This window comes from Rosa chinensis, chromosome 5 (genome assembly GCF_002994745.2).
Source record: "Rosa chinensis cultivar Old Blush chromosome 5, RchiOBHm-V2, whole genome shotgun sequence".
NCBI classification, from domain to species: Eukaryota; Viridiplantae; Streptophyta; class Magnoliopsida; order Rosales; family Rosaceae; genus Rosa; species Rosa chinensis.
The window spans coordinates 1,314,473-1,341,787 of record NC_037092.1 but is presented as its reverse complement, the minus strand read 5'-3'; the positions used below and the strand labels follow the sequence as shown (position 1 = coordinate 1,341,787).

At 40.1% G+C, this 27,315-nt stretch overlaps 5 protein-coding genes across 6 annotated transcripts; 3 read left to right on the top strand and 2 right to left on the bottom strand.

The window, feature by feature from the left end:
• The first annotated feature begins 765 nt into the window (after positions 1–765).
• On the top strand, positions 766–6,614 carry LOC112168239 (protein STRUBBELIG-RECEPTOR FAMILY 8). Its single transcript, XM_024305361.2, has 16 exons — positions 766–1,236; positions 1,635–1,767; positions 1,870–1,941; positions 2,049–2,114; positions 2,227–2,298; positions 2,402–2,473; positions 2,724–2,795; positions 2,891–2,956; positions 3,040–3,105; positions 3,189–3,490; positions 3,781–4,037; positions 4,587–4,858; positions 4,956–5,091; positions 5,201–5,340; positions 5,441–5,597; positions 6,112–6,614. Exons 1-16 carry the CDS (start codon positions 1,071–1,073, stop codon positions 6,262–6,264), a joined length of 2,202 nt encoding a protein of 733 aa, XP_024161129.1. The 5' UTR covers positions 766–1,070; the 3' UTR covers positions 6,265–6,614.
• A 2,252-nt stretch (positions 6,615–8,866) lies between these two features.
• Positions 8,867–11,095, top strand: LOC112201350 (pre-mRNA-splicing factor CWC22 homolog). The gene has a single exon (XM_024342240.2). The coding sequence runs from the start codon at positions 8,867–8,869 to the stop codon at positions 10,865–10,867; it is 2,001 nt and encodes a 666-aa protein (XP_024198008.1). The 3' UTR covers positions 10,868–11,095.
• On the bottom strand, positions 10,900–13,703 carry LOC121049423. Of its 2 annotated transcripts, none has more exons than XR_005800164.1 (2): positions 11,818–13,703; positions 10,900–10,919 (listed from the first exon to the last, which is right to left on the bottom strand). XR_005800164.1 is itself a non-coding variant. In XM_040506761.1 (2 exons), the coding sequence occupies exons 1-2, from the start codon at positions 13,124–13,126 to the stop codon at positions 11,979–11,981; spliced, it is 1,056 nt and encodes a 351-aa protein (XP_040362695.1). In that variant the 5' UTR covers positions 13,127–13,703; the 3' UTR covers positions 11,164–11,978. The 2 variants fall into 2 exon arrangements, 1 of the variants encoding a protein (XP_040362695.1); XM_040506761.1 differs by lacking the exon at positions 10,900–10,919 and having other exon boundaries at positions 11,164–11,982; positions 12,075–13,703.
• Positions 13,704–19,410: 5,707 nt separating this feature from the next.
• On the top strand, positions 19,411–23,631 carry LOC112166945 (O-fucosyltransferase 15). The gene is made up of 10 exons (XM_024303884.2): positions 19,411–20,056; positions 20,518–20,604; positions 20,729–20,828; positions 20,945–21,006; positions 21,148–21,236; positions 21,684–21,804; positions 21,898–22,041; positions 22,183–22,517; positions 22,785–23,025; positions 23,218–23,631. The coding sequence occupies exons 1-10, from the start codon at positions 19,610–19,612 to the stop codon at positions 23,533–23,535; spliced, it is 1,944 nt and encodes a 647-aa protein (XP_024159652.1). The 5' UTR covers positions 19,411–19,609; the 3' UTR covers positions 23,536–23,631.
• A 1,211-nt stretch (positions 23,632–24,842) lies between these two features.
• Positions 24,843–27,211, bottom strand: LOC112202578. The gene is made up of 3 exons (XM_024343577.2): positions 27,071–27,211; positions 26,349–26,453; positions 24,843–25,434 (listed from the first exon to the last, which is right to left on the bottom strand). Exons 1-3 carry the CDS (start codon positions 27,177–27,179, stop codon positions 25,082–25,084), a joined length of 567 nt encoding a protein of 188 aa, XP_024199345.1. The 5' UTR covers positions 27,180–27,211; the 3' UTR covers positions 24,843–25,081.
• Positions 27,212–27,315: the final 104 nt, after the last annotated feature.

Sequence of the window (27,315 nt, the reverse complement as noted above, 5' to 3'; positions counted from 1 at the left end):
AAATACTTTATAGTGATATTGATACTACTATTATATTTCAAATGTTATTAGTGTTTTAGAAAAGAAAAAAAAAAGTCGAATTAACACACTAGAACAGTTTAAATTTTAATTTCTTGCAATCAATAAAAAAAAACAATGTATAAAAACAATCTAACAAATAACCTAACTACAAATCGGAGATGATCCGGCTAGAATGGCACTTTGATATTTCAATATTGAATGAATACAAACTTGCAATTCTGGTAGACTTTGGTCTTTGGATGATATGATAACCTCAAGTGACAAACTTTGCATAAATTTCAAATATTTAATTATCAGTGAGATTAGGTAAACATGATCCTTAAGGAAATGATGTCGATGTATAAATGATTTTGCAACTCACAACCAACTCATAAATTAATGTGGTCTTCTTAAAGGCTGTCATCATGATTGATAGTTATGTTCAAGGTTTTTAAACACACAATACTGTCAAAAAGAACCAGTCATTTTCTCCAAGTTTTACTATTGGACCACCCAACTACACACTGTTAACAACTTAACATCAGCATCTGAACTTTTATATTTATACTTATATATATATAATATAATATATACATACATATAGAAGTATATACCACGTGGCAGAAACCCCTTCCAAGTTGGCAGCAAAAGAAAGATGGGCAAAAAGCAGAGGATCCAAAATCAGTGAGGCAGGAGAAAAAGAGGACTACACTATTCAATAGTAGTAGAAAGAGACCTTATTGATAAAGAGTCATACATAGCCTGCCTACTCCAAACCAACCCTTCTCTGTTTCCTCACTCCATTTCCTTCCATTCCCCATTTTTTTAATTCCTATACTCGCCGACACAAACAGTGACTCACACACTTGCAACACATTTGAGTTCTTCCTTCTACTTCTGCTTCTTCTTCTCTCTCTTAATAACTCAAGCTTCGAATCTCCATCGCACTCTCTGTAGTCTCTGCCCCACTTTTTCTTTAATGGCAATGCCCTGCCTTCTTCTTCTTCTTCTTCTGCTGCCTCATTGCTTCTCCTCAGTCACATTGGTCTGCGGGTCCATGGTTCCATTGCATGTGCCTCACTGCGCCTAATCGCCGTCGCGTTGAGACTAGTACAATGGGTGATCGCCACTCTGCTCAGCCGTGCTCTGTGACTCTGTTTCTCATTGAGTTTGTGTTGTTGGGTTTGGTCTTTGCTGCTTTGCCTAGGATTAGTGGCACCACTGATGCTTCTGATGGTACTTTTTTTTTCTGCTTTTTGATTCGGTTTTGTGGGTTTGATAAAGATTTGATCTTTGATTTTGGGAAGGTTGTGATTGATGGATTTGCTTTGTTTTGGGTTTTTGCAATGTGTCTTTTGGTGTGTTTTTTGCTGAAAGATGGAAACTTTGACCTGGTTTGGTTGCTGGGAAATATTGGTGTTGTTATTTTCAATTTAATGTTGATTTTGGGTTTTGAGAAAATGAGAAATTTACCATTACTTGGTCAAAACTATTAGGTCTAGTCTTCATATGAGCATCAAAGTTCGATTCTTTTACAGATGTTTTAACGAGTAATTGAAATTATGCATAGCAAAGCTCTTTTAAGAAATGGGATTGCTTTTCTGAGAGTTGGTTGTTGTTCTTTTGCATTGCAGTTCAAGCTCTTCAGGTTATGTATACCTCAGTAAACAGTCCTCCTCAGCTAACTAATTGGAAAAGTAGTGGCGGCGATCCATGTGGAGAGTCATGGAAAGGGGTAACTTGTGAAGGCACAGCTGTTGTTGCAATGTATGATTTGTGTTTTGGTAAATGTGGCTTTCGTTTTTATTCAACAGCATGATTGGTGATTGGTTCGGGTAGTGTTAATGTTGCCTATTGTTGTCTTAACAGAGAGGTTTCTGGATTAGGACTCAGCGGAACTACGGGATACTTGCTTTCCGACCTGTTATCATTGAGAAAATTGTGAGTATATTATTACCCAGTTTTTCTTATGATTCTTTTTGCTGTTTTTGTATGGCACATACATCATATTCTATGCTCTTAATTGTTTTGTTCTTTTTGTTCACCAGTGATTTGAGTGACAACAGTTTTCATGATACAATACCATATCAACTGCCTCCAAATCTTACGAGCCTGTAATGTTCAACCACTAATTTCTTCACCCTCTTGTTTGTAGAGGTTATTTTGAATGTTAACTAAGGTCCTCAAAATATTATATATATATTTTTTTCTCTTTTATGTATGCAGAAATCTAGCAAGGAACAACTTCAGTGGGAATTTTCCATATTCCATTTCCACCATGGTTTCTCTCAATTACTTGTGAGTTATCTGTATTGAACTTTATGAAGTTGTGCCAACACATTATGCAATTCAGTTACAAGATTATAATTTTCTGATATATTTCAAAAATTCTTGGTTTTAGGAATGTTAGCCATAATTCGCTATCCGAGTCAATCGGAGATATTTTTGCTACTCTTGGTAGCCTTGCAACGTTGTAAGATATCTTACTTTGCCACTTCTTTGTCATAAGTATTCTGCTAGTCTAATGTCGTGAATGTTTTATCTGCATTATACTGCTAATGACTCTATTGTTAGTGTCCATCACATAAAGTCATGTTTTTGTTGTGTCATTTGAAGTGTTGGAGCTTCCACTTACACCCAATTTTTGTTGATGCACACATATATTTCCATTGTACCTTCACCTATACATAAGTTCCTGATGGCCACCATATTTTACCATGTAGGGATCTATCTCTGAACAACTTCTCTGGTGATATCCCTGCTTCCTTCAGTTCATTGTCCAATCTTTCTGCTCTGTGAGTTTTTTGAGCTGCTAATGCCTTTTGAAATTTCTGTTGTCAATCACTATGCCACTTGCATTCACTTGTAATGACATCTCAATTTGTGACAGCTATGTGCAGAACAATCAATTGACGGGTTCTCTCAATGCTCTTACGGGTTTGCCTTTGACTACTTTGTAAGGGTGTTTCCCCCCTTATTTTGCATTTAATATTCTACTACCTATTGTGGTCTTATGTTCTTGTTTTGCATTTTGAACAGAAATGTTGCCAACAACCATTTCAGTGGATGGATACCCCGAGAGCTTAGCTCAGTTCATACTTTTATGTAAGGTCCTTTGTTTAATGAAAATTTGTATTTTGTGCTCAACTTTTTCTGTATATGTAATGTAGCTCTTAAAGTTGATATAGATATGATGGAAACTCCTTTGACAATGGTCCTGCTCCTCCACCGCCACCATATAACCCGCCTCCCCCAGGAAGACCCAGTCGCAATCATTCTGGACCTGGTACACGTCCACAGAGAACTGATGGAAAATCATCTGAATCGAAGAAAGGATTGACAGTTGGGGCTTTGGTGGGAATCATTGTGGGTTCTGTTTTTGTTGCTCTCATTCTCCTACTAGCTCTTTTCTTTTGCATTCGCAAAAATAAAAGGGAAGGCAGTGTTGCAAGACCTTCGAGCGGAGGTCTCTCTGTTGGCACAAATAATGGTAGAATCTCTTTCCTCTTTTTTCTTTTCCAAATTGATTTTTAATTTGAAGGAAATTTGATTGGGAATTACTCCTAAGTGGGCATGTGATTTCTCTCCTTTGTTCTTCTTTTCTCTTTTGTTATTTTTGGGCCAATGTGGTTTCTTTGGAATAGATTTATTTTGAGTGCAAGTATGCAAGAGTAAAACTCTTAAAATGCTTTAAATTTTCTCTTTAACACTCTGGAGCTGAATGCTCTTCCATTAGTGTCCTAATTGTATGCATGCTGAGCACCCTTTTCTATCTTGCAGTAAATACTGAGATGCAAGAGCAGAGGGTAAAAAGTGCATCTGCTGTAACTGATCTCAAGCCCCCACCGGCAGAAATATTGGTGGTTGATAGGTTACATGGAAAAAATGGATCAATAAAAAGAATAAAATCACCTATCACTGCTACTCCTTATACTGTTGCCACTCTCCAAACAGCAACAAATAGCTTTAGTCAAGAATTTCTTGTTGGTGAAGGTTCCCTTGGTCGTGTTTACCGAGCTGAGTTCCCCAATGGAAAGGTAACTTTTTTCTTCTTCTTTAAATCAAAATTATATGCTAATGTTTAGATTAGAATGTATTAAAATATTCTACTATATGAGAATGGTGGCTGTCATTACTTTAGTTACTCCTCGGGAAACTGAGGTGCAGAAACCTTGCATCCAGTTCTGTTTACCTACACTCCGAGACATTCAAATTGATGTATGTATTTTTTTGTACTTGTTGTCGTTGTTGCTGTGTGGAGCGTCAGTAATCTTAACAATGTATTCTATGATAAGTTTGTGCTGATTTTAAAAGGACATTTGTAAGTGTAAATTGTCAGCATAAGTAAAAAGTTAAATTGTAGTCTGTTTAATACATTATCTACCATCCTTAGACTGTGTTCTTTCAGACTGATAGATGGAGTTAAGTCCAATCTCTTACTAGTGCCTAGCTTCAGTTGCTAATTGAGGTCAATAATATTCTGGAACTAGGGGCTCTTACTTATATCTGAGGTTCACTTCTCCTGCAATACCAATTGTAATACTAGTGGTACATGAACAAATTCTTTTTTTCGTTTTTTAACGCAGATGATGGCCATTAAGAAAATCGACAATGCAGCACTATCTCTACAAGAGGAGGATAACTTTCTTGAAGCTGTTTCAAATATGTCGCGCTTGAGGCATCCAAACATCGTTACACTGGTTGGATATTGTGCAGAACATGGACAGCGTCTTCTAGTTTATGAGTATATAGGAAATGGGAGCTTGCATGACATACTTCATTTTGCTGAAGATGGCACTAACACACTGACATGGAATGCCCGTGTTAGGGTAGCACTTGGCACTGCTCGAGCTTTAGAGTATGTAGATGGGCTCTCTCTTTCTCTCTCTCTCTCTCTCTCTCTCTCAGTATTTATTGCCCACAAACATTTCCTGAGTTAAAGATTCTTCTGCCAGGTACTTGCATGAGGTGTGCTTACCTTCAGTTGTACATAGAAACTTCAAGTCAGCAAATATTTTACTTGATGAAGAGCTCAATGCCCATCTATCTGACTGTGGCTTAGCTGCTCTAACGCCAAACACAGAGCGACAGGTATATTAAGGGATTTAAATGTTCTAGTGGATTTCCCAGAACTTTTCAAATTCTTCATTCTTTTTCTATATACTGGAATGAATAATTCAATTCACTTTATACTTCCCAGGTTTCAACTCAGATGGTAGGCTCATTTGGTTATAGTGCTCCTGAGTTTGCCTTGTCTGGAGTATACACTGTAAAAAGTGATGTCTACAGCTTTGGGGTGGTGATGCTAGAGCTGTTGACTGGTCGCAAGCCACTAGACAGGTATATCTATCCCGCATTACTGAATTGTCATTTCATGTTTTCTTTTACAGTGAAGTTACTAATTTTTTAATCATTTTCTTTAAATTCTTGTGTTGTTTAGTGCAAGGGCAAGGTCAGAACAATCACTTGTAAGATGGGCTACTCCCCAACTCCATGATATAGATGCTCTAGCAAAAATGGTTGATCCTTCCCTAAATGGCATGTATCCGGCGAAATCTCTTTCACGCTTCGCTGACATCATCGCCCTTTGTGTTCAGGTAACTTTGATGTTACTGTTTAGTGCTACTACCAATAACTGTTAAGAGTGTAGTATAGATGAAGGAGAGCAATCAACTAGTAAGTTGCTCACCTGTGCCTTCCACGGCAGCTTAATGTTGGCTACTAATGATATAAGACGAAGTGATTGCTCATTAGAAATACTTCAAATGGTTATTGTCCTGATTATGGGACCTGAACCTGGTATGGAAAACCTTTGTGCCAGATAGGGCCGAGAATCACTTCTTTCTTTTTTCTCTTCTTCTCAACGGGGAAAGAGAAAATAAGGTCTTATGGAGGGACGGTGAACATTCAGTATGTGAATAAGGGCAATGATGTTCTTCTCATAATGTAACTTAGAATTTGGTTGATCTCACTGAACTCCAATTTCTCTCTTACTTTTCCATTATATTAAGTAACTCTTCATTAATATATGCATGAGTTGAAGTTTTATTTGTGACAAGTAGCAACTCTGTGAATCAGATTTCTCATACTTTATGTTTTCTCTATATGTAGCCGGAACCTGAATTTCGGCCTCCCATGTCTGAAGTTGTGCAAGCGCTGGTCCGCTTAGTGCAAAGAGCTAGTATGGTCAAAAGACGTTCAAGTGATGAATCTGGTTTTGCATACAGGACCCCTGATCATGAAGCAATTGACATGTCATTTTGAGTGTCCGTGCCATCCATTGTCTTATAATTTTTTTTTCCTTAGTATGCGGGTTGCCAATTCGAACTCGAGCTAGCATGGCGGAGGAGAAGAATGCATTTTCAACCACACCAGTCGGTAATGGTGTCTCAGCCATCTTAGACTTGTTGACATTTGCAGTATATTTATATACACAGTTTGGAGTAGGCAGGGTTGGATGAAACACGGAAACTATGAGGAATATCCGATATGTTCTCAAACTAGGTGAAAAAGATATGTAATTATAATTCACATTCTGCACATAATATTATGCCTATAAACACACTGTCAAACACTGCATTGCAAATATTAAAATTAACTTTTCAATACTTTTACCCTCTTTCGGCATTCTACAGCTCATGTAAACTATGTTTTACTGTGGTGAATAAGTAAAATCAAATTATGCTAAACTGCATAATGCGTTTTCCTAGTAATGTGGTAGCTATGGGGTTTCCTAGTACGCCAAGGTTTCCTATCATGACCCCAAAATTTCTTAATGTATAATTCGTGAATGTGGTTTCCTAGTATGATTGACAATGTTGCTCTGGGGTTTCCTAGTACTTACCATCAGCTCTATGTCTATATATACCTGGGCTTCTGTGCGAAAAACCCAAATCTTCTTCAAGAGACCAAGTATACTGAGAGATCAAGAGATCAACAGAGAGAGAGGAGAGAGAGAGAGAGAGAGAGAGAGAGAGAGAGAGAGAGAGAGAGAGAGAGAGAGAGAGAGAGAGAAATTTAGAAAGCAGTAGCAATGGCAGTTTCTGCTACTATGAAATGGAGTTCTGCTTGCATGTTGTTGCTTGTCGTTTATGGCTTCATTACTATAATCACTATAGGAACAGGAGAAGTGGCTGTTTCTTCCGTGCTTGACGATACAGATCAAATCGCTGCTGCTTCCACAGTTAAGATGATGTCTGATCAGAACAACAACACCGAATTTGCGAAAAGCAGGAAGCTGCTGGGCATCTCCTCACCCTGTGGAACTGGCAATTCCATATATGACTGCTGGCGCTGTGATCCCAACCATTTCTTAACCAACTTGGTCACTTTAATCTTTGGTGCATACAACCCACTAATCAGTTTGGTGGGTTGTACGCTGAATGTAACTAACTCTGTCATTATTGTAGCCAACTAGCCATATATACAGATTATAATGAGGCCAAACAAATACGCAAATCTAAATATATTGTTGCATCTTGTTGACTCTATTTTTGTTATGATGGGGTGAAAAATGAAACCCATGTCAGAACAACTCCTTACACTAATTATACTCGGCTTTGAATATAATTCTCTCATTGTTTGATATGCTTTTGATGTGATAGTGTCGATATGTTGCTTTTGCTCCAGCCTACTAAGATGATTAGATGAATATTGTACTATTTTTTGAATAAAAATGTCGAAATGAAATCTAAGCCCAACTCACTTCACTTTTCAAATTATTCTTAGATCTGCCTTTATATCTAGTAATCCTAGTTCTTTTCATCTGTTACAGTATGCTTTTATGAAAATTATTGCAGCTACAAATATTTTGCATTTGCATTCTATTCTGTGAGCTTAATTTCATGAGTTGATAGAGAAACAAATACTAAAAGAAAAGGAAGAAGTGAAGAACAACAAAATGCGTTTAATCAGATAATATTTCAACAAACAAGATACAAAGAAATATAGATCAAGTTTAAACCGGCATTGTCTATTAGAAAACAATGATCATCTTGTTGACCAATTTGTGTCACTATCAATAACATCAAGCTCGACCGACACATTCATATGCAGAACCTTGCGACAGGCAAAAGATCTGTATTCCTGTTCCATCTTCTCGGCTTCCAACAATATGCTATCCACCAACGGAATACGAGTCTCAATTGGAACTCGCAGCAGCTCTCCAAGCTTGTTAGATAGGAGAATACGCTGTCGGTCTCGAGTGTAGTCGTTGGCGTTATACTCGAGCTCGATGGGAGCCAATATACACTTCAGTAGTGATTTCTTCTTGGTACAAAACTTCAGTGGTGCGGCCGCGCGGAGCCGTCTGATGGCCTCGAAATTGATCAAGAACTTGGGACATAGCAACTTGTAATCAGGTTTGATAAGGCCCTGAAAAGATGTACTGCACGAAATGTCGCCCACTACTTCATAGTAGTTACCGGACAAGGCCATGTATATGTCTATGAACAAGAAATAGAAAAAAGATGAAGATGAAGATCTAGATAATAGAGCTCTCTCGTCACCTCTACAATAATGGAATTGCTCAGGTTGCCTGAATGGAACTATATATATAGGTATCATTAGGAGTGGGGATCACCCAAATCCCACCCTCGTTGGGATTTGGGATCCCTAGTTACTTGAGGATTCAGATCTTTCCCGCGTGTTTTAAGTAGGAAAGAAATCTAAATACGCGGTTTCCCAACTGGAGTACATGTTTCCCTAGTCCTACTTTGATTAGGTTTTCTATAATATTCTTGATTTGCTTAATTAATTTTGTTTCCTTATTCTTGTTGGATTTTATATTCTAATTTGATATAATATTGTTGGCATATTTTCTCTATAAATAACACGCACCTTATTTGGGTGTCGCTGATTTTAGAGGATGGCTAGAAAGCACAGTATTGAATTGAGCGATAATGATTGGCATAGAAGTAAAAACAATCCCAGGTCGAACTATCGTCTTGAACGTGGCGATGAAATTAATTCCTCAGATTCTGATAGAGGATATTCTACAAAAAGAAAAATTTTTGATAGAAGATGTAGAACAAAGCAACATGCTGGGATATGGGATGAGCATCATAGGAAGGAATCACGAAATAATGATCGACATAGCAGTTCAAAACCACCTCATGGACGCTCCACATTGCTAGAGGGAAACCGAAACCGAAACCGAAACCTGAATACTGATGTGTCAAGTTTGGGAAAGAGGGATCGACTTTATGTTCCGCCTTATAAGTTGGCCCGAAAGATGAAAGAAGTCGAAGATAAAAGTAGCATTGAGTATCAGAGGCTGACATGGGATGCCCTGAAAAAAAGCATCAATGGGGTAGTGAACAAGGTCAATGCTGCCAACATAAAGAATATAATCCCTGAGATCTTTTCAGAGAATCTCATTCGCGGTAGGGGCCTCTTCTGCCGATCCATTATGAAGTCACAGATGGCATCTCCGGGATTCACAGACGTATTTGCTTCCTTGGTTGCTGTTGTCAACACCAAGTTTCCTGAGGTCGGCCAGCTTATGTTGAGAAGAATTGTCTTGAAGCTTAAGATAGCATTCAAGCGGAACGACAAGCCACAGCTACTAGCTGCAGTTAAATTCATTGCTCATCTTGTAAACCAACAAGTGGCTCATGAGATTGTAGCATTGGAATTGCTAACTGTACTGCTTGAAAACCCTACAGATGACGGTGTTGAAGTTGCTGTATGGTTTGTGACAGATTGTGGTGCAATGCTACAACACCTTTCACCGAGAGGGCTGTGCCGAATCTTTGATCGGTTTTTGGGGATTCTTCATGAAGGAGAAATTGACAAACGAGTTCAGTTTTTGATTGAGGGCTTGTTAGCTTTAAGGAAAGGCAAGTTTAATGGTTACCCTGCTGTTCGTCCAGAGTTAGACCTTGTGGAGCAAGAAGACCAGTTCACTCATGAGGTTTCTCTTCAAGATGAGATAGATCCAGAAGATAGCCTTAATCTCTTCAAGCCAGACCCTGATTTCCTTAAGAACGAGAAGCGCTACGAAGAAGTAAAGAAAACAATACTTGGTGATGAGTCTGAAGACGACGATGAATCTGAAGAAGAAGAAGAGGAGGATGAGCAGCACATGCAAATAAGAGATGAGACAGACACAAATCTCATCAATCTTCGAAGGACGATATATCTGACCATCATGTGTAGTCTAGATTTTGAGGAAGTAGGTCATAAGCTTCTCCAGATTAAGCTTGAACCAGGCCAAGAGATGGAGCTATGCACTATGCTTTTAGAATGTTGCAGTCAGGAGAAAGACTACCGTCCTTTTTACGGTCTCTTGGGACAGCGGTTCTGCATGATCAACAGAATCTACCGGGAAAATTTTGAGAGATGTTTTGTACAGCAGTACTCGATGATCCACCAGTTTGAAACAAACAAGATTCGCAATGTTGCTTCATTTTACGCCCATTTACTCTCAACAGATGCTCTTCCATGGCATTGCATAGCCTATATGCGTCTAACCGAAAAGGACACCACTTCGTCTTCTAGGATTTTTATCAAGATCCTTTTCCAGGAGTTGTCAAAGCAGCTTGGCTCTCATATGCTTAATGAGCGGCTCCATGATCCGGCCATGCAAGAAAGTAACGAGTCTATTTTGCCGAGGGATGAACCGAGGAACTCCCGGTTCGCCATAAATTTCTTCACACAAATAGGGCTTGGTCCTCTCACTGAGAACCTGCGTGCGTTCTATGATCACCTGCCACAGCTTATGGGGCAACAACAAAAAGCAGTGTCGGAGGAAAAATCTGAGAGCTCTGGTTCATCGGATTCGGGATCGGAATCATCATGCTCTGATGATGAAAGCGAAAGTGATGGGGATGAAAGACGCAAGAATAAACATAGGAGGAGAGATTAAGGAAATATAATACCGCCACGTAGTGCCCACAAGGCCACAACACAATGATATCCTGCAAAGCCGCAGTTGTTAATAATGAGATAATTCTAATTATTAGTTTCTTATTGAATGCTTTCTAGATGTGTTTTTGTACAAGTTCAATAATGTCACCATGGGTACTTAAAGTTTCTTTGATGACAACCATAGGTTATGGTTGATCTCTAGAACAGTAGAACTTATGCGTGGACTTGTTTCATGCACTTTTTAGAGGCAATGTTCATGTAGTCGATCATAGAAATCTTGTAGTTAATCAGGTATTGAATAATATGACCGATATTGCATGAGATCAATGCTTTTAAGTATCCAATAACAGAAGTTACGAAAAATTGAAGCTGCTGATCTCCCTTAACAAGCTCCTTCAACCATGCATTTAGAGTAGCCAAAATGCCAAATTCTGAAATTGCACACAAGAACCAGTTGAATATTGCTGCCATTTCTCTGAGTTTTCCCTTGCCAGCAAGTATAAGAACTTTCTTTATGCAATCAAAGAGTAATAAGGAACAAATAAGCCATCGACGTACAGATACTTGATTTTTCTCATCAGTTTCCACTCTAAACACCCAGGACAGTAATATTTCCATCAATGACAAGGAAGTAAAAATCTGTCTATTATTTAACCCCCTATTAACCATTTCAGAACTACCAAGCGGTGCCATATTAATTAAATCAGTATCAGGAGCCAACCCACCAGCAACTAGAAAACTATCAAGAGTAGTTTCTCCAGTTGACCAGTTGTCAAACAATTTATCGACCTCCTCATTCATTTTCTCAATCCTATCATCACGAGGCCAATTTTCTTCTTCAACTTTAGAGTTCAAGAGACTGTGGTTATAGATCTTAATCATAGCAGACAAGAAACTCTCAAAAGCTCTTCTAACATCTTGATAATTGAAATTCAAAGTAGTGAATACCTGAGACAAAGAGGTTTGAGTCATTATATATTTTGTGCCTTTATTGCTCAAGTGCTGAACAACTCTAACAGTAGCTTTTCCCAACAAATCATCTGACAAGCTTGAAGCAAGTGATGCGATGCATGACACACTTTTCTTCCTCACGTTTTTCTGATTGGAGCTCAACTGAGACAAGAGAGCACCCAACAACAGCTCATGATCGGTTGCCATAATATCACCAAATTGAAGGGCATAACATAAGATATCAGGACATTCACCTTTTATCTCTGTGTTCATTCCCCAGGCAGTACTTCCTTTTATCGACTGCGGTAAAATAAACCCCAAGTATAGACTGTGCAAGTGGTTGAGTAGAAACTTCAGCAACCATAGCCTTCATAGCTATGCTGGCAATGTCACGATGCTGATCCTTCTGCTTTAGCAATTTCTCACAAAGTTTATTTGTCATCTCCATTTGACCCTTAATGTCAAAGACGTGAGCCAATTCTCTAAGATACTTCATGAGGCTTGATTTGTAATATGAGAATAATTGATCATGAGTTCCAACTAGGACAGATGCACTGATAAAAATTGCACACACTGCAATTTGGTCCAGTATATCAGCTCTGCCAAATAGCTGCTCAGCGACTTGTTTTGCCAACTTCATGAGTTTCAATGGTTCCAAAGAAGCAGCACCAAGGGAACTATCACCAACATCTCTTCTCCTTGTTTCTTCCTTGATTCCAGCATTAATGTCCCCGTTCTCCAATGGCATCAACAAACCACACAAACAATTGAATAGATTCTCCAACATCTCCGCCTCATCAAGGCTCTTGGGGTCCTTGGACTGGTACATAGTTCCCAGCAATGCCTCTTTTTTAATGCATAGTCTGCTTCCTTCATCATCAGTAACCACTCCTTCATCTGAATCTGTCACAATTAGCCCATCAACGCTCTGAAAGTCATCACTATAACTTTCACCGTCACCATAACTCTCTGTACTGCCATTTCCCCCTTCATCCACATTATCATCTTCACCATAGGCATCTTCAAGTTCTTTTTCCTCTCTCTCATGGAAATCGACTCTTATATTTCCAACTGAATTATGATTATGGGATACCGGTTCCCCATTCCCTGCAGAAGAACCATCTCTAAAGCTAGTATGTTGAAAGCAATGTGTTTGAGTATCATTCCTCCACACTATACTGTTGGCAACATCACTACCGTAACTATCAGAAAATTTCAATCCAGTAAAACCTCTAGCAATTTTTTTATCAACATTTAACACAAGTTCTTCGGTCATCACCGCTGTAGCAATTTTTTTTATCAACATTGGACGTTGTTGCTCATAAGTCGGAGGTGGAGGAGCAAATTGGTTTGTGGGAATAAAATGGGGCTGGGTCGGTGGGTAATGCTGATAGATTTCACTTGGAGTTGGGAGGGTTTTGACATGGTGAATGGAAATTTCTCGGATGTTGCAGAGGCTGAGAAGTGGTGTAAAAGAGGTGATTAGGGGTTTGTGGTAGTGAATAAACGGAACGGGTCATATGAGAATGGATTGGGGAAACGGAGTGGGTGGAATCGACCGTACTACTAATCTGAGTGTGAAATTGAGGATTTTGGGTGAACGATTGTGATGGCGGTGATGGTGGGTAGTATTGCTGTGGTGTATACGAATGCGAATAGAGAGAGAAACCAGTGCATGTACCAGTTGGTTGAGCAGAACTGCCGTCCAACACCGCCGTTCTCGTCGGAGCAAAACCAGGTGCAACCCGATATTGCGCCGCCGCAACAGACAGCTCCGGTGGCCCTTGCCTCATCGGCCCAATCGATGGGCTCTGATACCACATAATGCAATCCTAAGTCTAAAAATGCAGACACACAAAGAACCAGAAAAGTAAAAGGAGAAAACAATTGATATTCTTTCGATAACCTCTCAAATGGTCCAATAACAGTACATATAGGGAGCAACATAGATAAGAAGAAGGATTAGGACACCTGTCCCATTTCCTAAAATATAAGAGCACATGTTATCAGCATGATTGATAACAATGAGTCCATGTCAGCTCATGCATATAAGGAAGACTAAACTATGACATATTAACTGATGAAAAAGTCTTGGGTAGGGGCTGCCACGTGGTGGGGCCGTGCGGCCCTCCAATCAAAACTCTCAAACTTTTCTCATTTTTTTGAAACTGTCCCTGATTTTTAATATGCAATATCTAAAATACCCCCCTGCTTGAGCACTGATTGGCCCGCCCCATTGCCACGTGGTGCGGGTGCCGTACGTAAGACCTTCTCTTAACTGATAAATGAGTGAACATAGTTGGGGTCCCAACATCCACTCTTTAAACATATACATAGCATGATTCAAACTGAGTTTGAAACTTAGTTCCCTTTCGCTCGGGGCATCGAAATCCGCAGCTCTCAAAGAACCCTACTATGTTGAGAGGATTTTTGCAAGAATCTCTCTCTCTTGTTGAGAGCGTCTCTCTCTCTCTTGTTGAGAGCGTCTCTCTCTAGAATAGAGAGCTTCCCCACTTCCTTGAGGTGGTTTCTCGGGTCCCGGTACCCCGCACTGGGCTCACTACCCACTTCCACCGCCTAGTCACATCTATCACCTCCCATCACTTCAACTTTTTCCCCACAGTTGCCTCCTACTCTAGCAGCTTCCTTCGCAGTTCACCGTTGATTCCCATCACCACCCCCTGCAACCACCATTAAGCTCTGCAAATACTTTTTTTCCCCCTTCATACTCATCATTAGCCGCTGCAACCACCATTAATCCCTGCACCACCCTTATTCCCTACTGCAGCTTCTGCTCCTCCACCTGCCCACCTCTCCGTTTCGGTCATCAATCTTCGACTATTCCTCATGATTTCTCCCATCAGTCTTTGGATCTGGGTTCATGTACCGGCGCCTGGCCAGATGTAGCTACGAGGCCACCATGAGGCTTCTCTCTTGGAATTGTCAGGGTCTAGGGGCTGACCTGACTGGGAAACATTTGAAACGTTTGGTTAAACGTAACAACCCTTCTATGCTTTTCCTTATGGAAACTTGCCAGCAAGAATCCACTATCCTTTTTTGGAAAAAGCAGTTGAAATTTGATCATATCTATGTGGTTGATCCGGCTAGCCAGAGCAGCGGAGGCCTCGCTTTGTTTTGGGACAACTCTGTCCAAGTTTCCAGTATTACTAGTACGCAGAACTATATTATTTCTTCTGTGTTTTCTGTTGCAGAATCCTTCTATTGCAATATTTCCTGGATGTATGGGAACCGCCATTCTAATCAAAAAAACGCTTTTTGGCGTTCTGTGTATCCTGCCTTCTCTCCTAGATTGATTCCTTGGTTGTGCATTGGGGACTTCAATGAAATCCTGTGGCTTCAAGAAAAATGGGGAGGCCTGCCACAACCCAGATGGAGGTTGAATTTATTCCGAGATTTTTTATCACATTCTGAGCTTTCTGACCTCCATTTCCAAGGCCCGGAGTATACTTGGTTTTGCATTCAAAATGGGAGGGTGTTTATCAAGGAGAGACTGGATAGGGGGTTGGCTAACAATTCTTGGATTGCTGCCAAACCATGCTCTCAACTTTTCCATTTACCTAGACTTGGATCTGATCATCGTCCTATCCTCCTTGATTCTTCTCCGCCGGAATCCAAAGCCCCCCATCTGTTCCGGTTTGAGCACCTTTGGACTTCTCATCCTGATAGCTTTAAGGTGGTCTCCTCTAATTGGTCTACTTCACCAACTACTTCTGCCTCCCAGACTTGGGCAGATAATCTGAACCGGTGTAAGTCTTCACTCTCCACTTGGGCTGCAGATACTTATCCACACTTTGCAAAGCTAGTCTCCAAGGATTCCAAGTTGATTCAGGATGCTCTTCAGTCTGATCAAAATGACCAGTCTAATGTTCAGCAAACCATTCAAGTTGCTTCTGACCATATTCTCTCTTTGTGGTCCACTGAGGAGATGTATTGGAAACAGAGGTCATGGGTATCCTGGTTAGCTCATGGAGATGCAAATACACACTTTTTCCACCAAACTACCCTCATGAATCGATGCCGGAATAAAATCCTTCGGTTGAATGATGGCTCTGGAAATTGGTTAAAAACTGAATCAGATATCACTTCTCATCTTACTGGATACTTCAAGGACATTTATACGGGTTCTCCCCCATCTCATGTTGATGAAGTCCTTGACTTTGTGGATCCAGTGGTCACTCCATTGATGAACAGTACTCTCTTGGCAGAAATTTCCTTGGATGAGGTTCGACAGGCGGTCTTTGAGCTGGGGGCTCTCAAGGCCCCAGGGCCGGATGGGTTCTCAGGTACTTTTTATCATTCTTATTGGGATATTATTAAGGATATTGTTCTCAGTGCTTCTGCCCAAACTTTTGCTACTGCCTCTGTTCTTGATTCCTTTAATTGCACGCACATTGCCCTGATTCTGAAGGTGGATTCTCCACAATTGGCTTCTCATTTTCGCCCAATAGCTCTTTGTAACTTTGCTTACAAAATCATAACCAAGATCATCTCTAACCTTCTAAAGCCTTTTATGCCCGACCTTATATCTGAAAACCAATCTGCTTTTGTCTCTGGTAGACAAATCCAGGACAATATTCTGGTGGCACATGAGATGTTTCACCGTCTAAAGCTTCTTAAGAGTGGCTCTGTTGGGGAATTTGCCCTTAAATTGGATATGCATAAGGCTTATGATAGTGTGGACTGAAATTTTCTTCGGTTGGTTATGTTGAAAATGGGCTTTCACCCAACTTGGATTCACTTGGTCATGTCTTGTGTTACATCTGCTTCTTTGGCCATACTTGTGAACGGTGCTCCGGGAAAGAAATTTAAACCAACCAGAGGCCTTAGACAGGGAGATCCTCTCTCTCCTTTCCTGTTCTTATTCATCAATGATGTCCTCTCTTCCATGATAACGAAAATATGTTCAAATAACCTTCTTGATGCAGTTAAGCTTGGAGACAACGGGCCTTTGGTGAGTCACCTGTTCTTTGCTGATGACTCAATTTTTTTCCTTAAGGCAACTTCCTACAATTGCGAAGTCCTGCAGGAGACTCTTAACAGCTACTGCTCTGCCTCTGGCCAGTCTGTCAATCACCAAAAATCATCGTTGTTCTTCAGTCCTAATACCACATCAGAATCTATTCAACTCATCAGCTCAAAACTTGGTATGGGGGCTGTGTTGGATCCGGGCCGTTATTTGGGGCTCCCTACAATTTGGGGGAGATCTAAAATTTCAGCTCTGTCTTATGTTAAAGATTCAATTGAGAAAAAATCTCAGGCTGGCATCAATCCACTCTTTCCCATGCCGGCAAGGAAACCATGATCAAGTCAGTTGCTCTAGCTGTCCCGGCGTACCCCATGATGGTCTTTAAATTCCCTGTCACCATCTGTAATCAGATCAACTCTGCTCTTGCCAACTTTTGGTGGGGGACCTCGGCTACAAAAGGTATTCACTGAAAGAATTGGCCTCTCCTAGGTCTTTCTAAGGCTGTTGGTGGGACGGGTTTCCGCAACATCGTGGATTTTAACTTGGCTCTTCTAGCAAAACAAGCTTGGCGGCTGCACTCCAATCCTAAGGCTTTGTGGGTAAGGGTATTAAAGAATCGTTTATTTTCCCGATACTTCCTTTTGGAAGGCGACAAAGGGCTCCTCTCCATCTTGGGCTTGGTCAAGCATTCTTGAAGGCCGTTCCCTTCTATCTGCAGGCTCCTTCTGGAGTATTGGGTCGGGAACCTCTGTCAACCTTTGGAAGGATAATTGGATACCGACTCTCCCCTCCTTCAACTTGAGATCTTATTCTCCTACTACTGCTGCTACCAGCTCGGTGTCTTCTATTATTGATAGAGATGCCCTTTCTTGGAACCTAACCACGCTCCAGGCCGCTCTTCCAATTGAGACTATTAATGCTATTCAAGCTACAACATTTGGCTCCTCCACTTATCCAGATCGTTTACTCTGGTCAGCTCATTCCACAGGTATCTATTCAGTCAAATCTGGATACAAATTTCTGGTCAAATCATCAGTACCCTGCCTCTCATCTCATCCTCATCAATCACATGTCATCTCCCCTTTAGTTTGGAAGTGGATTTGGTCTGTCCGAGCCCCCCCCCCAAATTCGGCACTTCCTATGGCGAGCTACTTCCAATGCTCTTGCAACTAACCAGAATCGTCAGCGCAGGCATCTCTCTCACTCACCTTTGTGCACTTTCTGCAACTCCCATCCTGAGACAATTGAGCACATTCTGTTCCTTTGTCCTTGGTCTCTCCAGGCCTGGTTCTCTCACCCTTTCTCTTATCATGTCAACCAACAATCAATCGCTATATTGGATGCATGGATTCTGGCCCTCTTTGGCAACGCCAGTGACTTTGTCTCTGAGGAAACTTCATTTCCCACTCATGTAGCTTTTATGCTTTGGTATATCTGGAAACAAAGGTGTGATTGTCTTTTTAATCATACTATGCCGAACCCTGTGGCTGTGTCCACCAAAGCCTTTACTGCTGCCTTGGAGTATCTACGAATTCCACCATGCCTCCAGCTTCCAAAGCACTCGCTTCCTGCTCCTTACACAAGGGCGTCTCAGCCTTGGGTGCCTCCTCTTGTTGGGAGTGTAAAGATAAATACTGATGCAGCGTGGGACTCCTCTCTGTTTTGTGGTCTTGCGGCAATTGCTCGGGACTCTTCTGGTAAAGTAATAGGAGGCTCTGATAAGAGTACTTTTGCTTCTTCTTCTCTGGCTGCCGAAGCTCAGGCGATTGCTCTCGGGCTTAAGCTAGCCACCTCCCTCTCCCTTTCTTCTTTTCAGCTTGAATCAGACTCCCTTGTCCTGATTTCAGTGCTTTTGAATCCCCTTTCAACGGTGGATTGGTCAGCTTCTCACATCATTGCACAAATTCGTGTCCGAAGCGGGCTGTTTCATCGTGTTAACTGGCTCTGGTCCAGTAGAGTTGCTAATGCAGCAGCTGATCTAGTTGCAGTGCTGGCAAAACGCAGGGTGTGCCCGGAAGATTGGTCCTCCAACCCTCCTCCCTCCCTAATGCGAATCCTCTTGTTTGATGCTGTTTCAGATCCCCCTTAGTTTCTTTGTTTGTTTCTTTTTCTTCTGTTGTTTGTTGTTGCCTTTTTGGCTGTGCAATGGAAGTCCTCATTACCAAACAAAAAAACTGAGTTTGAAACTTTGAATCTTGTTCGTTTTTCTTTTCCTATATGATGATTATGATCATAACTTATATCCAACTCGATGCAATGATATATATAGTACGCTAGCATTATGTACGGTACATTTATTATAATATCTGTAATTTTTCTTTTTAAGGATTTAAGTTCTTTAATAAAAAAGATTGATACTCAGACGACGTTTGAATAGAAATACATCCGTCGATATCAGTATGCAACACCTCGCTGTAAAGATATAATACATTATCATTATACATAGTTGATTTACTTTGATATATTGATATATTAATGTTAATGGAAACTTAACAGGAAATTCAAAACCTTGTTTTTTCAAAGATGTCATGATTGGCCATTGTACTTGGACTGTCCTAAACTCTCAAATTCCGTGCCAGGACATTGAGACTTCAAAGAGACAAAAAGTGTCCGAAATAAATCTCGTATTGGAAGTCGGACAAGTCCCACAAACTCCGTGCCTTCCATTTTGGGCAAAGTGTCAACTTCCATTTTAGGCACCCACCTCAAATCAAATCAAATCAAACTCACATTCTTTCTCTCCTCTTCTCCGATCCGCTTTTCGGGTTCCGCCGCCCAACCCGAAAACCCGGCGCACAAATCATGTCCCTCACCGCCGTCCAAGGACCCCCTGAATCCGAATCGGAAGACGGGCCCGATTCAGATCTGGGCGAGCCCAACGCCGCCTGGCCCAGCAGCTCGTTCCATTTCCGGTCGGGGACTCCTAGGAGCCGCCACTCCTCGCCGGGTCACTCGCCCCGACCCGGCACCGGCACCGGCACCGGCCACGGCCACACTAGGTTCGGCGACGCGGATTCCCAAACGACGTCGTTTTGGGGGGGACTGAGTGCGCAATGGAGATCGGGGACGAGGAAAGTGGAGAGGGCTTGGTATAGCAAAAAGAGAGTGAAAGGGATTGTGGGTGTGATTGGGCTGTTGGTTTTGTACTTTGTTATGAATTGGGTTATGCTTTTGCGGCTACAAGACCACCGCCTTCATAGCAAGTCTTGGTTTTCCGGCAAATCTTCATCGTCTCCGGCGCCCATCTCGGTAAAGTTGCTTCCTTTGTAGTGGATTCCAGCTACATTTGTTGCATTAACATTGGTTTAGATAGGCAATGGCTTTTGTATTGGATTTGAGCTAGTTTCTTACTCAAGTGTGGTAGATTGAGTTATAAGAAAGAGATTAGTGGTTAGTGTTTGGGTAAAGCTGCTTCCTTTATAGGAAGTATTGCCTTGTATGAGGAATAGTTTGTGTTTGTTTTGAATTTGAGCTACATATGTCACTGAGTTATGATGGCCACTTTTCGATTTGGATAGAAAATGTGATTCTTAGATTCTGATTGAGATGAAAGAGAGAGAGGGTATCTATGTGGGAGGAAGGAGTGAGGGATTTGGGGTATGAGTGATCAGAGGAAAGGATGAAAAAGTTTCCTTCTCTATGTTTGATGAATGTGAAAAATCAAAACCAAAAATGAAAAAATTTGCTTTGTCATTTTGTTCTGCTTGCAGGAAAAGTCAAAAAAATATGGTAAAGGGAAAAAGCCAGTGAAAGGTTACGAAAGAATGTTGGCTTTTGCTGCTCATGCCTTGGCAGAGGTACTCTCCTCTGGTTAACTGGAATATGAGTTTATTTAGCTGAGGCATTTTTTCATGACATATTGTTCTGACCTCTTGGTGTGGCTCTTTTGCCTGATTCAGTGGTTCTTTGATATGGTTTCAGGGACATAGTAAGCCCGAGCCAAAAGATTTGTGGCAGGAGCCATTTGTTCCTGCTTCTTCTTGGAAACCTTGTGCGGACCAACGCAGCTGGGAACCCAATGGTCTCTCTCTCTCTCTCTCTCATGTGTTCATGCAAGTTCTTTTTCCACGTATTTGAAAGTGTGTGCTATAGATCAATAACTGGCTCTAATATCCATTTTATTGTGATATCTTATAGAGGGAAAGAATGGATATATAATGGTCACTGCAAATGGTGGGATGAACCAGCAGCGGGTTGCGGTAAGTGATGGTTGAGGCACTCATTCCTGTTTTAAGATTAACCTTCTGCCAAATTCCATGATTTTGTACCTAGTCATCAACTCATCACTGTGCTTTGAGTTCAATTTCAATTACTCAAGAGTTGTTTCTGTTTGGCTACAGGTTTGCAACATTGTTGTTATTGCACGATTACTCAATGCAACCCTGGTGGTCCCCAAATTTTTGTATAGTAGTATATGGAGGGATGTAAGGTGACCTATCTCTTCCTTCTTCTGCTCAAGTATTTTTCACTCTTTTTGTGCATATAGTTGATGAAAGCTGCATTTAACTCTGTATCAAAATTTAAACGGGTTTAACTAGTAAGTTGGGGCTGCTCTAATAGTTATTTCCATAGTCATTTTTGGCCTGTTGATGATGGCTAATGGTACTGTTCATGTGCACATTAAGTACATTTTTTGGTCTGTAGGTATACAGGTTTGTAGGCCCAAATCCCTTTTTTGTGCTTCTCTTATTCAGGACATCTCCAGTTGCATCAGTCTTTTTCTTTCCTTCATCCTTCTTTTTTTTTTCGTCCTGTTTCCTTAAGTGGCTCTTACTTCTGTGATGTTTAATTGCTTACCTTTCATCATTTACTTCTGATGTGAAGGAAGTCACCTTTGAATCTCATGTAACATATTGTATGATGTATAATTTCATAGTCAATTCAGCGATATCTATCAGGAGGATCATTTTATTAACTACTTGAGTCCTGATATTCGGATAGTGAAGGAACTCCCTAAGGAACTACAATCATTAAATTTGGAAGCTATTGGTAGCCTTGTAAGTCCCTCTGCAAACTTATAGTTTCAGACCATTAAAGCAAATGTTTTAGTGATAAGTTGGATTTGTACTTATTGCTACATTTTGTTCCAGGTGACAGATGCAGACATCCCTAAAGAGGCAAAGCCAAGTTTTTACTTGAAAAACATTACCCCTATTCTACTTAAAAATGGGGTTGTACATTTTCTTGGATTTGGGAATCGATTGGCATTTGATCCAATACCATTTCAGTTGCAGGTACAGATTTAGCTTCTAACTATATTCAAAGTGTTTATGGCTATTTATTTTGAATTCTCATACTATTTGTCACCCAGTCTCTTTTAATTGCAAGCCTACCAGTTTTGTTTTCACTCTTCCTAATTGGAGAATTTCATCTAGAGACTTCGATGCAGATGTAATTTTCATTCCCTGCAATTTGTTCCGAAGATACAAAAAATGGGTGCATTACTTCTTCAAAGGTTGCGTCACAGTGAAAGTCATGCTGGACCACTGGATCATTATCTGGTTGGTCCATATGCAGCACCAATCAAGAAAGAAAATGAAGGTCCTGCTAAGAAAGCTTCCAAGTATCTGGCTTTACACCTGAGGTTTGAAATTGACATGGTAGCCCATTCTTTGTGTGAATTTGGCGGAGGAGATGCGGAGCAAAAGGAGTTGGAAGCTTTTCGACAAATCCATTTCCCTGCATTGGTGCTTCTCCAGAATACTACAAGGTACGCATTTTAATATCATTTAGTTGGTTTCGCCCTCCCCCAATTTCATGTTATAGTATTTTAGATTGAAAACTTCTCCTTTGATGCAAGGGTTTCTGTTCTAACCCTTAGAATCTTAATATCTTATAGTTTCTTTTTAGATGATCAATGAGTGTGTTCAAATCTCCCCACCAATATACGAGAAAGGACAGAGTTATTTAATATGCCAGGAATGCCCTTTCGTATGAGCTTGGTTTATGGTTAATAGAAGTTTTCTAATTGTTTCAGGCTACCTACTCCTGCAGTACTCAGGTCAGAAGGCTTGTGTCCTTTGTCGCCTGAAGAAGCAGTGCTTATGCTTGCTGCTCTTGGTTTCAAGCGTAAGACACATATATTTGTGGCAGGTTCACAAATATATGGAGGGAGATCAAGGATGATTGCTTTGACGAGCTTGTACCCTAAATTGGTGACTAAAGAAAACTTGCTTTCACCCGCTGAACTTGAACCTTTCAAGAATTTTAAATCTCAGGTAATTAAATGCTTAAACACTTGCCAGTACTAGAGTTTCATTAGTTATGAATGTTTTGATGTCATTTCTTTTCCATTACACTGTCTCCGTCTTTCTAATTGTAGATTGTTTGGTTGCAAGTGTTGTTTTGGGATACTTGTCTGGAAACACAAAGTTGAATGCTTATGTTCATGAATGTTATCTCTTCTGTAGTTAGCAGCACTGGACTTCATAGCCTGCACTGCTGCCGATGCATTTGCCATGACTGATTCTGGAAGTCAATTATCATCCCTGGTAACTGGTTTTCGCATATACTATGGTGGAGGGATAACACCAACAATACGACCAAACAAACGGAGGCTTGCCAGCATTTTTTCAAAGAAATCCAGTATTGAATGGCGTGTGTTTGAGCAGAGAGTGAGGAAGGCAGTTAGACAAACCAAACATGTTCAGCCAAGACCCAGGGCAAGGAGTGTTTATCGGTATCCGCGGTGTGACGAGTGTATGTGTAATATGACATTAGTGATATAATTCTTGTAGCCATCATCCTATTGTTGCCAATTCAATTGTATTGTGTAAATTGAACCATTGTTCCAATCATCAATATAAATCATTTAATTTCACTCATGATATGTGTTTTAGACTTCAGTTGATGGACGAAGACAATCCTCCTGGATGTTCTTAAACCTGGGTTATAGGTGAAATCAGACAAACCTTACCATCCTGTAGATTGGATGCTGGTATTTTCAAGGATCCATAACAGAAAGAATTATGTTAAAGAATATCCCAGGTACCTCTATAAACAGAGTTCTGTTACAAGCTTTGGCCAGACTCCAGACAAAGGATACAGACCATCAGAATCATTCGGGAAGTCGATTAAGATGTATGAATACTTTTGCCATGACTGATTCAGGTCCTAAGGAGCATCACCAGTAATCTAATCATGGATGCTTTCCTCTAAAACTACTAATAAGCAGCCATGCATTTATTCAGGATGAAACAAACCTATAGACAGAACTTTGGTTGACTTGAATTTAATCTCTCTCTCTTACCCTTTAAAAAAAAAAAAACTGAGATATATTAAAGGGCAAGAGATCGTTTCCTCCTTCAGTCCTTCCTCCCTCTCCCTCTTTCCTAAAAGAACTTTAAAATCTAAAGGACAGACATGAAGTTAATTTGTTCCCTCACTACCAGAAGGTAATTAATTTCCAGGTTAAATTTTGATTTTATCGGAAAGTAATTTGTTCATTAAAGCCGGAGTTGAATAATTTGGCAAGGCGGGTGCTTCACCCTAACCGGAGCTGAAACTAAGTGGTTCACATTACGTTGCACCACTTAATCCTTAGGTGGCTGACTCAATAACATGAATGGTGTGAAGGTGAAGATGCTGATGTAGAGGGAGTTGTAACTTGTAAGTGTAAAATATAAAGGTAACATGTGATGTTTAATTAGAAGTATTAAAAAGGGAGGGTTTAAAGAGCAAATCGGACCCGTGAGATTAATGAATAGAACAACCTTTGAGATTATCACTTAATCGTCAGGGGTTGAAGAAATGACCGAAGAATGTAAATTAGAAAATAATAATAATAAAAACATAAATCTAAGTAACTCATTGCAACGGCAACCGCCATAAAAATTTGTCGGAATCAAACCAAACCAAACCTACTTCCGCTAAAGTTCAACACAAGTCAACGCACATCCCACACTATTTAAGTTCAGCAGGTACTATGCCCACCCAGGCAATCCAATATTCCTGAACAGAAAATTTGATAAACAAACTAGTTCATGTAAAATAATGTATTTTGCCAAGCATGTCATTTAGAGTATTAGATAATAGATTATAGGGCATCATTTAGAGTATTAGATCATAGATAAAGTGCCCTATTACATTCGGAAAGTTCAATCAAATTTTCTGCACAACAATACCTAGAACTGCTAGTCGACTAATTTCACAGAACATAAATGTTTTTCATTAAAGCACAACAAAATCAAACCACCCGTACAACGTTGATGGCTCTCTGCATATTAGACGGCTGGAGGAACAACATATCCAGAGTCACCTGATCCACCACAATCCCTACTCCTTGAAAGCATCATCTTCTCCCTTTCTTCCCTCCTCCTTTAACAACTTATTAAACTGCCGAGATGCACAGTACTCAGTCCTATGCTCACTGGTACCACAAATTCTACATTCCAATGGATTAAAACGTTCTTCCTCACCCGCGGGGATGCCATCCTTGTTACCACAACCTTTGCAGACTTCATTGTCCACACATAATTCACAATATCCACAATAGTCACCATCATCTACGCCACCAACATAATCTGCCATAAAGTCGGGTGAATCATAATCTTCTTCTGTAGCGCTAACTTCTTCTACATCACTATCTTCAACTTCTTCTACATCACTATCTTCTTTGGCACTGCTACCTGAATGTTTGTTGAACAGAAGCAAAACAGAAAAATGTTAAGGCCCAGAAATAGATGTTCCCAAGCGCAATTTGTAAGCTAGAACAATACATATTATATAAGCTACTCATACACTTGTATCAATCAGCCATCCCACACTTAGATTAAAGGCCCTCATTCAAATACAGCCAACAGACAAACCATCTCTTCAAGTTCAAGCTTAGCAGTGGTTAAGTTATAAACAATCCATGCATAGTTTAATTTGATAGAATAGAAAAGTCATGCCACCTACTTCAAACACTCCAGAAAAAGAAATTATTGAGTAGTGATTGAATTTCGTTATATCTCTAAACTAGACCTTCTATCTTTATTGGAAACTGAAAAGTTAAAAGCTTCCCATATTAAAATTAGAGACCCTTTACTCTTTTATTCTATCATTCAAATAATGAAACTCATTATGTTCCCATAACGGAAAGAGAAAACTGAAAAAAAAAAAAATGGCCTCTAGAAATCTAACCTTTATACATAATTCTTAAAACTATATTCAAACCAAATCAACTATGATATTGTACTACACATACAAACTTCTACTGGATAACCAACGGCAGACTTTTTTTCCCGTCCATATAGCATTTCCAATATAAAAGGAGAATTGCAGAATGAACCATAAATAAATTCAAAATGGATAACAGCACTTTTTTCTCTCAAAACACATGGGCCAAGCAAATCAACTGCGATGTTGTACTACGCAAACAAACTTCTACTGGATAACCAACGGCAGAGTTTGTTTCCCGTCCAAATAGCATTTCCAAAATTAAAAGAGAATGTCAGAATGAAACATAAATAAATTCAAAAGGATTACAGTTTTTCTCTTAAAACACATAGGCCAAGCAAATCCAGATAAACTTGCACACAAACAAAAATTAAAAGCATACCCTTATCTTCCTTTTGCTGCGGCACTAAAGGGGAGCCATCAGCGGATCCATCATCTACCATTGGAGGCTCCTTGTCCCACGATGTACTATTCCCAGTGCCAGCAGCTGTAAGCAAATATATCAACGTAATGTCATAAGAAGAGGAGCACGGAAACCTAAGTTGGGGGAGTCAAAACTAGTAGCATCTCAAAGCCCATTGTATAGGCACAGCAGAACACAAACTTAAATAGTTAAATACATGTATACGAGGATCATAACACATTAAGCCAATTACACAAAAAACTCGGGCAACTAATTCCCAGCTAGCAGTAAGGATATAATAGGTAAAGCTAGACAGTCTAAACCATCACACGGTTGAACCAAAGTCCATTTTACTTTTATGTATTCACGTTGAAAGCATAAGTACAGCTTCAAACACAATACAGGTAAAGTTGTTTACCAGTTATACCTGAAACTTGATACAATTTTTAATTTTTATTACCATTGAAGCATGTGAATTCCCTTGAAGAATTTTATGACCAGAATCATGATCTTGACTTTCTAACTTTCTAGCAAATTTCCATGGATAAAAGATACAATGAGAGTCGAATCAAATACAATTATGATTCGAATCAACAAACCAGAACATTTTCAATTAGAGAACAGAATTTACTAGTATTTCAAAAACGTACACAACAAAAGCAAAGCAAAGTTCAAGACCCTAAAAAGAAGGAAAAGCATACCGCGCTCATCGAATTCTTCACTTCGGCGCTTCGCCGGACGGTCCAAATTAGGGTTCCGGCTCTCGACGTCGGTCATGGCTTTGCATCTGAGAGAGAGAGCGTGAATCATGAGATAAACACGTACGCGCCTTTTATGTTCTGAAGTTTAGAGTCTATTTGGGCTTTGTGTAGTCCGGATATATTTGGAAAGTTACAAGATAAATCTCTCACCATTATGTCGATTTCATCATGGTTTGAAAGTTGGG

Bases quoted from the DNA above. Each gene is read 5' to 3' on its own strand.
- LOC112201350 (XM_024342240.2), top strand. From the start codon at position 8,867: ATGGCTAGAAAGCACAGTATTGAATTGAGCGATAATGATTGGCATAGA.
- LOC112166945 (XM_024303884.2), top strand. From the start codon at position 19,610: ATGTCCCTCACCGCCGTCCAAGGACCCCCTGAATCCGAATCGGAAGAC. The intron at 22,042-22,182 runs GTACAGATTTAG...AATTTCATCTAG, and splicing joins CAATACCATTTCAGTTGCAG to AGACTTCGATGCAGATGTAA. The intron at 22,518-22,784 runs GTACGCATTTTA...TAATTGTTTCAG, and splicing joins CTTCTCCAGAATACTACAAG to GCTACCTACTCCTGCAGTAC.
- LOC121049423 (XM_040506761.1), bottom strand. From the start codon at position 13,126: ATGTTGATAAAAAAAATTGCTACAGCGGTGATGACCGAAGAACTTGTG.
- LOC112202578 (XM_024343577.2), bottom strand. From the start codon at position 27,179: ATGATTCACGCTCTCTCTCTCAGATGCAAAGCCATGACCGACGTCGAG. The intron at 26,454-27,070 runs GTATGCTTTTCC...ATTTGCTTACAG, and splicing joins TGAAGAATTCGATGAGCGCG to CTGCTGGCACTGGGAATAGT. The intron at 25,435-26,348 runs GTATGCTTTTAA...ACAAACATTCAG, and splicing joins GCAGCAAAAGGAAGATAAGG to GTAGCAGTGCCAAAGAAGAT.
- LOC112168239 (XM_024305361.2), top strand. From the start codon at position 1,071: ATGTGCCTCACTGCGCCTAATCGCCGTCGCGTTGAGACTAGTACAATG. The intron at 3,106-3,188 runs GTAAGGTCCTTT...AAGTTGATATAG, and splicing joins AGCTCAGTTCATACTTTTAT to ATATGATGGAAACTCCTTTG. The intron at 4,859-4,955 runs GTATGTAGATGG...TTCTTCTGCCAG, and splicing joins GGCACTGCTCGAGCTTTAGA to GTACTTGCATGAGGTGTGCT.